The 12,338-nt window shown below is 46.0% G+C and overlaps 1 protein-coding gene across 2 annotated transcripts in view; it reads left to right on the plus strand.

The window, feature by feature from the left end:
• The window catches only part of CYFIP2 (cytoplasmic FMR1 interacting protein 2), a 134,444-nt gene that overhangs the window by 27,093 nt on the left and 95,013 nt on the right, over positions 1 to 12,338 (plus strand). For both annotated transcript variants that reach the window (XM_054489079.2, XM_054489080.2), the window contains exons 4-8: positions 1,663 to 1,740; positions 3,566 to 3,667; positions 7,614 to 7,795; positions 9,696 to 9,792; positions 11,135 to 11,263. In XM_054489079.2, the coding sequence (XP_054345054.1) occupies positions 1,663 to 1,740; positions 3,566 to 3,667; positions 7,614 to 7,795; positions 9,696 to 9,792; positions 11,135 to 11,263 (588 nt within the window). The remainder of the gene's footprint in view (positions 1 to 1,662; positions 1,741 to 3,565; positions 3,668 to 7,613; positions 7,796 to 9,695; positions 9,793 to 11,134; positions 11,264 to 12,338) is intronic.

The following is a 12,338-nucleotide window of genomic DNA, read 5'->3' on the forward strand; positions in this document are numbered from 1 at the left end:
CCTGCCTCAGCCTCCGGAGTAGCTGAGATTGCAGGCACCCGCTACCACACCTGGCTAATTTTTGTATTTTTAGTAGAGACGGGGTTTTGCCATTTTGGCCAGGCTCATCTTGAACTCCTGAGGTCAGATGATCCATCCACTTCAGCCTTTCAAAGTGCTAGGATTACAGGTGTGAACCACCACGCCCAGCCTTGAGTCCAGGTATTTGGACCTTGAGTTTAGGTCTCTTTCCACAGTAGCAATTCCTCAGTGAGATGAGTCATCACTGTATTTTTTCACGTTCTTTTTTCATGCTGTTGTTGGTTTTCCCATCTGCTCTGCTTATTATTAAAAATTGATATTAATCATTTTCCTGCTTATGAGATAGTACATGGGCTGTTATAAAAGTGTGAAAATTATAGTGCTATATGACTTTTTAAAAAGTGACGCAAAACAATCCAGCCTCACAGAGAGCTTGCACTGAAAAAATTTCAGTGCAACATGCATCAAGCTATGAATAACAGCTTGGTGCATGTTGCACTGAAAATTTTTTTCAATACATAATAATGTAATCACCTGACGGGTTTTTCCTGTCCACTGCACAGACAAAACCGATTCACTAAGACAGTGGTATTGCAGTAAAGAAAGAGTTTAATCAATATGAGGCTGGCCACAAAGGAGACAGTTATTATGCAAATCAGTCTCCCCAAAGGCTTAGAGGTTAGACTTTTTCCAGGATAGTTTGGTGGGCATGGGGCTAGGGAATGAGTGCTGATTGATTGGGGATGCAGTCATGGAGTGTGGAAAACAGGCCTCATGTGCTGAGGCTGCATCTGGGTGGGGGCCATTGGACCAGTCGAGTCCCAAAAGTCCAAGTGGAGTCAGTCTGAAGAACTTCTCAAAAGACCAGTCTTACATTCTACAATAGTGTTGGTATTGGTAAGAGCAATTGGGGAAGGCACAAATCTTGTGACCTCTGGCCACATGAGTCCTGAGTAGTAAGGGATTATGGAAAGTATGCCTACATCTTAAGCAGAATTCACACACCTCTCATAATCCTAACCTTGTGGCCTTTCATTAGTTTTACAAAGGCAGTTTAGTTTTGGAAAGGGCTATTATCATCCTTGCTTTAAGGTTAAATTGTTGACGAAATTCCTCCCAAAGTTAGCTTAGCCTACATCCAGGAATGACCAAGGACAGCTTGGAGGTTAGAAGCAAGATGGAGTCAACTATGTCAGATTTCTCTCACTGTCATAATCTTTGCAAAGGCAGATTTGATAATATACTTTCATAACTATTTCTGTTTTGTTTTTTAACCTATCTGCTGTACATACTGTTTTGCTAGTTGCTTATTTTCTTGCTAACATTATATCTAGGGGGCACATAGCTCTGCCCCATTCTTTCTAAGGTAGCCATCCATCTGTTTGGGAAGATGTGGCCTGAGGATGAGTTCTTCTCAAACTCATTGTGTATGTGAGTCATCTGGGAATTTTGTTGAAATGCACATTCTTATTGCAGAGGCCCAGGGAGGGACCTGAGATTCTCCATTTCCAGTAAGGTCCCCAAGTGATGTCCGTGCTGCGGGTCCATGGACCATACCATAAGTAGTGAGGATCTGGGAGCTTTTGAAGCCTGGTGGCACCCGTCTGGTTCCTCCCTGCTAAGGCTGTTTTACCATTTCAGAATGAGATGCTGGAGGAAGGACATGAGTATGCAGTCATGCTGTACACCTGGCGCAGCTGTTCCCGGGCCATTCCCCAGGTGAGACTGTCCTTGTTGTGTGTTTCTTTCCCCTCCAGAGGGCATTACTAACCCCTACTTCATCCCCAAACCAGAGAGCTGAGCTTTTTTTTCCACGCGGTAGGGAGTAAAGCAGGTCCTCTTATCCAAGGAAGAACCTGGAAGACATTCAGAGAGCTTCCCATGAAAGTGATGACAGGGACGCATGTCGAGGGACTTAAAACACATTTGTTCAATATATTTTATTTCCAAAGCAGTATATGGTAACTACATGACACCAAAACCACTGCAGAGGGTATGAAGTAAAAAGCAAGTTATTCCCACTGCCTCACCCCAACCACCCAAACCCACCTCCCGCCATACGATGGTCATGTACACTTTGTGACATATTCTTCTGGATCTTTTTCCTGGCATGAATATTATTTTGTAAATTATTATTTACAAAAATGTTTTGTGTTTATATTGTTCTGCCGCTTGCTTTTTTCCCACTTAATTACTGACTTTTGTTATGTTGACACACATACAGATATTTTTATTACCATCAGTACCATCATCATGTAATTAGTGGGTCCCATGGCAACAAAATCAGCAAGCCACAGGTGTGTAAAGTAAACAGAAACTATTCCTCTCCCTTCCTTCTAATTCTAGGCCCCAGCAACAACTACTATTAACAATTTGGTTTGCATCCTTTCAGATTTTCTATGTCTGTCTTATATATGAGCACACATGCTGTTTTGTTTCACTTAACAAAAATGGGACCTGATTATTCTGTCACTTTTTTCACCTGTTTGTGGTGACTTTGTTTCCTGGTTACATAGAACTGTCTCATTCCTTCTAACAGCTCACAGTGATATTATGGGATTGCAGCATATTTTATCCACTTAATCGTCGACTGGTGGGTATTTAGCATGATGCTGCCACTTTAAGACTTTCTAAGCAATAGTGTGAAAAATGTCCCTGTGCTTACCTTGGCTCGCTCTTCAGATCCCGTGTATCCATTAGCAGCCTTGGCGTGTGCGTTGTGAGGATGTCTGCCATGGGATTCTGATGTGCACACTGGTGAAAACTGCAGAGCAGGGGAAATGGGCCTGGGTAGGTCTAGGGGAGCTTTGTCCCAGGTGTATCCAGAACAATGGAAAGAACATTTCTCTCTGCTTAGAATCCAGCTGGACTCCGCCAGAGTGTGGACAGGGGAAAGACTGAAGGAGGGAGAGCTTGCAGATCAATGTGAACATGTCAGTAGCTCACGGACAGGGCACAGAACTGAGAAAAAGGAAGGAGGGTTCTGTTCTTGGGACCAACTGGTTCCTTTCCTGCAGCCAATGTCTGGGGAGCACTTCTGCCCCCTGCCAGATTGGTGAAGCAGGGGCTACCCAAGTCTCCTCTCACCAGGATGAGCATATCAGTTATCATCCAAAATCAGGTATATTTGAGAGTGAAAAAGGGCCCTATTAATAAGACAGCAGGGCCGTGCATGGTGGCTCACACCTGCAATCCCAGCAGTTTGGGAGGCTGAGGTGGGAGGATTGCTTGAGCCCAAGAGTTCAAGACCAGCCTGGGCAACATAGTGAGATGCCATCCCTACACAAACTACAAAAATTAGCTGGATGTGATGGTGCATGCCTGAAGTCCTACCTACTTGGCAGGCTGAGTTGAGAGGATCACTTGAGCCTGGGAGGTTGAGGTTTCAGTGAGCCATGATCATGCCACTGCACTCTAGCCTGGACAACAGAGCAAGACCCTGTCTCAAAAACAAAACAAAACAAAAAGCAGTAATAAGACAACAGGTGTAAACCAGGACTTCCTGGGCAAACCGGGATGTGTGTGTCCCCACCATCCCCCACAGGTGAAATGCAATGAGCAGCCCAACCGAGTAGAGATCTATGAGAAGACAGTGGAGGTGCTGGAGCCGGAAGTCACCAAGCTCATGAAGTTCATGTATTTTCAGGTGAGTGGGGAGGGGCAGGTCTGCATCTGGAGAACTGAAAAGGCCCCTAGTTTTCTAACCACTGGGGTCTGCAGTTTTGTGCCATGTTACTTATTCACTAAGCAAATATTTTTTGACTGTGCCCTACACACCCCTGGGTGAGCAAGATGGATGAGTCTCCCCACCCTCGTGGAATTTTCATCCTAGTGAGTATGTGAGTGCGTTTTGTGTAGGAGGAGAGAGAGAGACAATAAGCAATACACATTAATATTCAGGGGATAATAAGTGCTATGAGTAAAATAACATTTTGAAAAAGTCTGGGTTATAGAGTGCCTGTGATGTGAGTGCTGCTTTAGGGACAGCCTCTCAGGAGGTGGCATTTGAGCTGAGACTCAAGAGAGAGAGAGAGGCTGACGTGTGATGACCAGGAGGAAAGGGTTTCAGGCAGAAGGTACCACAGAGGCAAAAGCCTTGAGGCTGAGGCTGGAAGGAGCTTGCTGTGTTTAAGAAAATGAAGTGCCTGGGTGTGAGGGAAATGGGAAGGTGGGGTGTGGATATGTAGCCTAGGTGGGGAGCATGGCCTTTGGAGGCAGAGAAGCCCAAGTCACATCTCTGGCCCTTTCACTCTCTAACTATGTGCTTGTGAGTTGTTTAACGTCTCTGACACCTTGGGGTTTTTCACCTTGCAAAGGACCGGCTTCACAGGTTTATAGTGAGAATAAATGAGGTCTGTTTGTAAAGAGCCAAGAAGGACCCTGGTCAGAGTAGGTTTCACAAATTGCAGCTGCTGTTAGCATCATGGACCTGCCTTCGGGAGCCCAAAATCTTTGGGAAGGCAGGGCCAAGAGAGAAGAACTATCCAGAAACTGATTAACTGTGAAACTGAGAGTCTCCTGACAAGAGGTATTTACAGAAGGGAGGATCTGGAATAATTTAGAACTCTGCTGTCCAGTGCCATAGCCATTAGCCACATGTGGGTACTTACATTAATTAAAAAGTGACAACATGAAAAACATAAAGATTAAAATTAAAAATAAGTAAAAATAAAATTTTAAAATCAAAGCACGAGGTAGGTTGAAAAAAAATAAAACGAGACAACATGAAAAATTCAATTCCTCAGTAATCCTAGGCACGTTGCAAGTGCTGAGTGGCCACGTGTGATGGTGGCTGTCATATTGGACAGTGCAGATATGGACCATTTTCATCCTCACAGAGTTTAGTTGGATTTAGACTCTGGAAGGAGAAAGTGTGACTTAGTTCAGTCTTTGAAGGAAAGGACTGACTGGCTGGTTGGGCCTCTCAGGCCCGTGGAAGCGGAGTGGAGCTCAATCGGGGCCATCATTTCTCTTCCCCCTTCCTTCCCTGCTTTCCTTTTCTTCCTCCTCTTTCTTTCTTGCTCTTTCTGGGTTACCTCAGTAGCCTCTTTTTGTTGTTGCTGTTCAACTGCCTTTTAAAATTTTTGGTACCAGTTTTATAGAGATATGCTTAACATATACCATATAATTTGCCCACTTAAAGTGGATAATTTAGCAGTTTTTAATATATTCACAGAGTTGTACATTCATCACGACAATCAGTTTTATTTATTTACTTATTTATTTTTGAGACAGTCTGTGTCTGTTGCTCAGGCTGGAGTGCAATGACACTATCTTGGCTCACTGCAACCTCAGCTTCCTGGGTTCAAGTGATTCTCCTGCCTCAGCCTCCCTCCTGAGTAGCCAGGACCACAGGTGTGTGCCACCACAACCAGCTAATTATATATATATATATTTAGTGGATAAGGGGTTTCTCCATGTTGGCCAGGCTGGTCTCGAACTCCTGGCCTCAAGTGATCCACCCACCTTGGTCTCCCAAAGTTCTGGGATTACAGACGTGAGCCACCACACCCGGCCCACAATCAATTTTAGAACATCTTCATTACCCCAAAAAGAAATCCCACACCCTTTGGCCATCACCCCATAATACCCTCATCTCCTCCCCCATCCCAGCCCAAGGCAACCACTAAGCTACTTTATGCCTCCATGGATTTGCCTATTCTGGACATTTCATATAAACTGAATCATATAACATGCGGTCTTTTGTGTCCATCTGGCTCTCTTCAGTTAGCATTATGTTTTTAAGGGTCATCCATGTTACAGCATGTGTCAGAATTTCATTCCTTTTTGGGACTGAATACTATTCCATTGTATGGATATACCACATTTTATCTATTCATTCATCAGTTGATGGACATTGGTTTATTTCCACTTTGGGGCTATTATGAAGAAACATTGATCATTCACATACAAGTTTTTGTGTGGACGTATGTTTTCATGTCTCTCAAGTAGAGACCTAGGAGTGGAATTTTTGGGTCAGATGGTAACCCCACCTTTAAGCCTTTAAATACCCACTTAACTATTCTCTCATGTCTATCTTTGCACCCTAGAGTCTGTTCTCCCCACAGCAGCCAATGTGACTCTTTTAAAATATAATTCAGGCCATGTTATCTGGCCTCAGAACCTCCCATATCTCCCCCGCTCATGCAATGTCCAAGCCTGAGCCCTCACAAAGGCCTACAAGAGCCAGTGCCCTGACCTCATCTCTCTGCCTCCTTCCTGCACTCACTCCACTTCAGCCACCCTAGCTTCCTTCCCATCCCTGGAATATGCCTCAGGGCCTTCACACTGACCATCGAGTTACCCCATAAGCCTCTTTTCCCTCCTCTTTCAGCTTCTTTTCCTGAAAGTCACTTCTTGAGGATTCCATCTCTGATCTTCCTGCTTAGAAGGACAACCCCTCTGAGCCCTTCTCCTCAAGCTTTCCTTCTTTATTTTTCTCCATAGCACACACCATGTTCTAATAGATCTATGTATTGTTTTCTGTCTTCTCTCACTAGAATGTAAACTCCTAGGCCAGGCGTGGTGGCTCATGCCTGTAATCCCAGCACTTTCGGAGGCCGAGGCAGGCAGATCACTTGAGGTCAGGAGTTCGAGACCAGCCTGGCCAATATGGTGAAATCCAGTCTGTACTAAAAATACAAAAACTTAGCTGGGCATGGTGGTAATCTCACCTACCTAGGAGGCATGGGCAGGAGAATCACTTGAACCCGAGAGGCGGAGGTTGCAGTGAGCCGAGATTGCACCACTGCACTCCAGCCTGGGTAACAGTGAAACTCCATCTCCAAAACAAAACAAAACAAAAAACTAGAATGTAAGTTCCTGAAGGCAGAATTTGCTTGCTTGCCTGTTTTTCTCTTTTGTTTCCTGCTCTACCCCAGGACCTAGAATGGTGCCTGGCACATAGTAGATGGCCATTAAATAGCTACTGGGTGAATGAACCTCTTTTCCTCTCTGCATGTCTCTCACTCTTGGTCTCTACCTTCTTATCGACTGGTACCTGAAACTGTCCTAGGTGCTGGGAATGCCAAAATGAATAAGACACAATGCTCAGCCAGTGTATGTTGAATGAATGCATTGGTTTGAGTCACTTGGGGACAGGTTCCAGGCTCCCCTCAAGAAATCAGCTTCAGGCCAGGCACAGTGGCTCATGCCTGTAATCAATCCCAGCACTTTGGGAGGCCAAGGCGGGTGGATCACGAGGTCACGAGATTGAGACCAGCCTGACCAACATGGTGAAACCCTGTCTCTACTAAAAATAGAAAAATTAGCTGGGCGTGGTGGCACGCGCCTATAATCCCAGCTACTCGGGAGGCTGAGGCAGGAGAATTGCTTGAACCTGGGAAGCGGAGGTTGCAGTGAGCCGAGATCGCGCCACTGCACTCCAGCCTGGTGACGAAATAAGACTCCGTCTCAAAAAAAAAAAAAAAAAAAAAAAATCAGCTTCGGATTTAAGGACTCCTCTGAGAAAAATTGCCTGGCAGATTTGCCTTTCTCCAGAGGGCTGGCTCTGAGGAGGGCCCTAGAGGAGCCTGGACCCTGCCCCAACAAGGGAACACAGTGGACCTTACTCGCTGCCCCTCTTCCCCCAGCGCAAGGCCATCGAGCGGTTCTGCAGCGAGGTGAAGCGGCTGTGCCACGCCGAGCGCAGGAAGGACTTTGTCTCTGAGGCCTACCTCCTGACCCTGGGCAAGTTCATCAACATGTTTGCTGTCCTGGATGAGCTAAAGAACATGAAGTGCAGCGTCAAGAACGACCACTCTGCCTACAAGAGGTCAGGGCAACCTCCCCCTCTCCCCTTTCCCCATCCAGGCCCCTCCTCCAGGGCTGCCTGCCAAGTGGAGGAAGAGAATGGAGCCCCTCTCACCTGCTTTTTCTTTGATACCAAACTAGCCATCCCCCAAACATAGTGAGGCTTGGCCTGATTCAATGTGGTTTGAGGAACAGGGCATAGAGCTAGGCCTTGGAAGAACTTGATCTTTGTAGAGTTATATGTCTCAAGATGGAATCAAATCCTCAGTTCCCCCATCTCTGGAGCAGCAGCATTTTATGTTGCCCCATGTAATATGGGACCAGTAAGATCATCACCAAATGGTTACATTAGTCATTTTCTGCAAGAATCATAAAGCCAATTCAAACAGCGTATGTAAAAGAAGGAAATGAATTGGCTCACAGAAAGTCCAGGTACACCTGCACGCAGGCACTCGGATGACGATGTTAGCCTGAGTGCCTCCAGCTCTCAGCTCAACCTCCTCCTCTACATTGACTTCATTCTCAGGTCCGTGGTGGCTTCCAGCAGCTTTCCTCAGGCCAGTGCAGCAATCCCAGCTTCTAAGGAAGGACGGGATGCTTCTCCTTCCAAATACTTTCATGGAAGTCCCAGGGAGGATTGCCTTTGATCAGCTTGAGTCATATGCTAAACCTTCTATCAGTCACTGGAGGTGTAGAGGTGGAGACACCCTGATGGGATGGTTGCTTGCCTTTGGAGTCCAGGGTCTCTGCCAGCTCTTAAGAAGAAGAAGGTTAGCCAGGAGAGGTGTCTCACACCTATAATCCTAGCACTTTGGGAGGCCACAGCAGGCAGATCACTTAAGCCCAGGAGTTCAAGACCAGCCTGGAGACCATAATGAGGCCCCCGTCTCTTTTTTTAAATTAAAACAAAAAAGAGGACTGAAAGTGGGGGAGGAGTCATTCCAGAAACCAGTATACAGCCACCCAAAAGTCTCTTGAGAAGGATTTGCTGTGTCTCTGATAAAGAGAGACCCTCCTTGAATGACATCTTCCTGGGCTGCAAGGTAACCAGAGAAAACAGACTGATTCTCACAAGTTTACCCTCCTAAGTCAACTGTGAAATCTGGTGGTGTCCAGCAGGCCGGTCCCCATCTCAAGGCTGACTTAGAAGTGACAACTTTACAAAGTTTTTATGGGTAGCTTATTGCATAATATCTTCTATCAAATTTTCCCCACCTGTAGCCAGCCTGCTTCTGTCATGGCCACAGATGAGATCCTCTGCCATCCAGCTAGGTCATGAGCAAGGTGGGGTGTCTTGTCTGTTTTCGCAGTTCATGATGACACAGGTGGCACTATCCCCAGGTTAGGCTGGGAAGTCAGGCAGCCGCAGCTTTCTCTCATCAAGTCCTGCTTGTGTTCCTTGTGCCCATCATCCCTTCACCTGCGATTCTGTGAGGTTCCATAGCCTTCTGTTTTCCATACAATGCTTTGCTTTGGAAATGTTGAAGTTTTCCTGTAAATAACAGAATACACAACAAGTGCATTCTAGCATCCTACCTGCGCTGCTTCTCCATAACTTACCATGCAGCCTCACTGGAGGTCACAGGAGGGTACAAGGATGATCATTTCACTCCCTGTTTTATCACTCCCAGCTGGTTGATGGGATGCTTGTTCCCCTTAAACTTTCTGAGATTTCAGAGATTTTTAGTACATTCCTGCCTTTTAATTTAAGGGGCCCTTATGACAACGGTGTAGACAGCCCCAAAGCAAATGACTTCAGAACACACTCTGTTTCGACATTAGTGTTGCCTGGGATATTCAGAGCTCATTAACTTCCAGAATGGTGTCACTCTGGGTTAGGTGGGCACGGGAGTCCGTGAGGCATGGTTTAGGCTGTTGCGCTTGGACAGTCCTCTCTGCAGCACCCACTATCTGCGTTTCAGGGCAGCACAGTTCCTGCGGAAGATGGCAGATCCCCAGTCTATCCAGGAGTCGCAGAACCTTTCCATGTTCCTGGCCAACCACAACAGGATCACCCAGGTGAGGGCAGACTCCTTGTTAGGCCTGGCCTGGTGTCTCGGGGTTATAGGTAGGTGTGTAGAGGTTGGGTGGACCATGAGCCCAAGCAGACAAGCTTAGTCTGCAGCTTCCATCTCCACTGCCCTACATGAGAGTGAAACGTAGCTGAGGACTTAAATCTCTCCTCCCAACCCCAGGTGGCCGATTCACCCTCTCCAGTTGTCATGCTCGTGAAGCCCTCTCAGCCAGTGCTCTGACCCTGCATCAGGGTTGAGAACGTGGGGTCTGGAGTTAGGCAGCCTTGTTTTCTAATCCTAGACCACCACTGACCCACTCTGTAAGACTTGCGGCCAATCTAAGCCTCAGTTTCCTCACCTGTAAAATAGGTCTGTTATTTTGAGAATATTATGAGAACCCATCTCATAGGATCGTTGTGAGAAATAAATGATACCAGTATATGAAAAGTCCTTAGCATGCAGATCCTGACAGATGTTCAGGGACTAGGAAGACATAGCTGTTATTGCTGCCGCTGCTTTGCCAGGGTACACCCCTCAGCTGCCATTTTCCCATTTTGCCCAACATAAGCAAGACAAGCATAACTGTCACTTCAGCCTAAACAGTCTCTAGCAAGAATGTCTGCAGGACTCTGGCCAAAACTGAGGGGATCCTCCATCTTCCAAGGGTGTTCACGCTCAAATCCATATCACGGAGGCCCTTGGGTTGACAGGGCCCTTGCCACTCTTTGTTAACTGCAGAAAGCTGTTCAGTAACTGAGGCCTCAGGTTTTCTTTCTCTTGCCTGTGGGAAGTACCAGCAGTGCCCTCCTCTGCATATCCTGCAGGGTTGGTCCCTTTGGAGAGAAAGGGCCTGGGGTGGGGACCTCAGACCCTTCTCTAATAGATGTTTTTCTACTGCTGTGTCCTGCCAGAAGGGAGACACCTGCCCCCCTCCCCACCGTCAGCTCTCCTCCCCTGGGTGGGGTTTTGCTGCCATTGTCTGAGAAGACATCCTAGATAAGCCCACATCCTCCAAGCTGAGCTGAAATGACAAGAAGCCTGTTGCTGTAAAACTGAGCTGCTTTTTAGCTCAGGCCAGGAAAGCACTTTCTAACCATCAGAACTGCCTGGGAATAAAATAGGGGAGTGAGTTCCTTGCCATGGGAGGTGTGCAGGAGTACTGTGGGGACATCAAGGAGAGGATTCAGGCATCAGGTGCCAGCTGGCTTGCAGCCTCCCCTCCCTGGAGCTGTGATTCCTGGCCATCAGCGGGGACCACACCGGCCAGCTGTGGGGCTTCTGCAGGGGTGCAGGTGAGGGCGCAGGATACATGCGCTGCCTAACCTGAGGGTGGCGCTGCTGTTCAGTGTCTCCACCAGCAACTTGAAGTGATCCCAGGCTATGAGGAGCTGCTGGCTGACATTGTCAACATCTGTGTGGATTACTACGAGAACAAGATGTACCTGACTCCCAGTGAGAAACATATGCTCCTCAAGGTAAAACTCCCCTGAGGCCACACCCATGGAGCCTGGGCTTACCCTCTCACCTTCTTCTTATTAAAAATCCTTTTTAAAAAAACAATGTTTCTTTTTTCTTAAACATTGATACAGATCTTACAGCACATGATGGTTTGTAACCTGTTCCTTTCCTGTAATATAATATACCGTAGTCACCTTTCCAGATGTCATTAAGGCTATTTCTACAATGTTATGTGTAATGACTGCCAAGTATTCCATTGTATTGGAACATTGTCATGTAACATATTCCCTGTGGTTGGATATTTGTTTGCTAAACTTCATTGAACACCCTTGTAGCAGTTTTTCTGCACATCTTTTTGTCAAGGCAAACTTCCTAGAAGAGAAATTGCTGGCTCAAAGGGAAAAACAGAATAAATCTTTTTTTTATTTCAATAGTTTTTGGGGAAGCAAGTGGCTTTTTGTTGCATGGAAAAGTTCTTTGCTGGTAATTTCTGAGATTTTGGTGCACCTGTTACCCAAGCAGTGTACGCTGTACTCAAAGTGTAGTCTCTCACCCACCTCCCTGCCTTTTCCCCAATTCTCCAAAGTCTATTATATAATTCTTATGCCTGGACACCCTCGTAGCTTAGCTCTCACTTATAAATGAGAACATACAATATTTTGTTTTTCATTCCTGCGTTACTTAGAATAATGGCCTCCAACTCCATCCAGGTTGCTGTGAATGCCATTATTTTGTTCCTTTTTATGGCTTAGTAGTAGTATTTCGTGATGTATATATATAACACATTTCTTTATCTGCTTGTTGGTTGACGGGCATTTAGGTTGATTCCATACTTTTGCAATTGTGAATTGTGCTGCTATAAACATGTGTGCAACTGTCTTTCTCATACAATAACTTATTTTCGTCTGGGTAGACACCCCATAGTAGGATTGCTGGATCAAATGGTAATTCTACTTTTAGTTCTTTAAGGAACCTCCATACTAGAAAACAAAATAAATCTTCAAGCTTTTGCTGCATTTTGCCAAACTGATCACAATTATTTCATCAGTTCACACGTTTCATTCCAAAATTGTCATGTGTATTGTTTTGGAA

This window comes from Pongo pygmaeus, chromosome 4 (assembly GCF_028885625.2).
Source record: "Pongo pygmaeus isolate AG05252 chromosome 4, NHGRI_mPonPyg2-v2.0_pri, whole genome shotgun sequence".
NCBI lineage: Eukaryota > Metazoa > Chordata > Mammalia > Primates > Hominidae > Pongo > Pongo pygmaeus.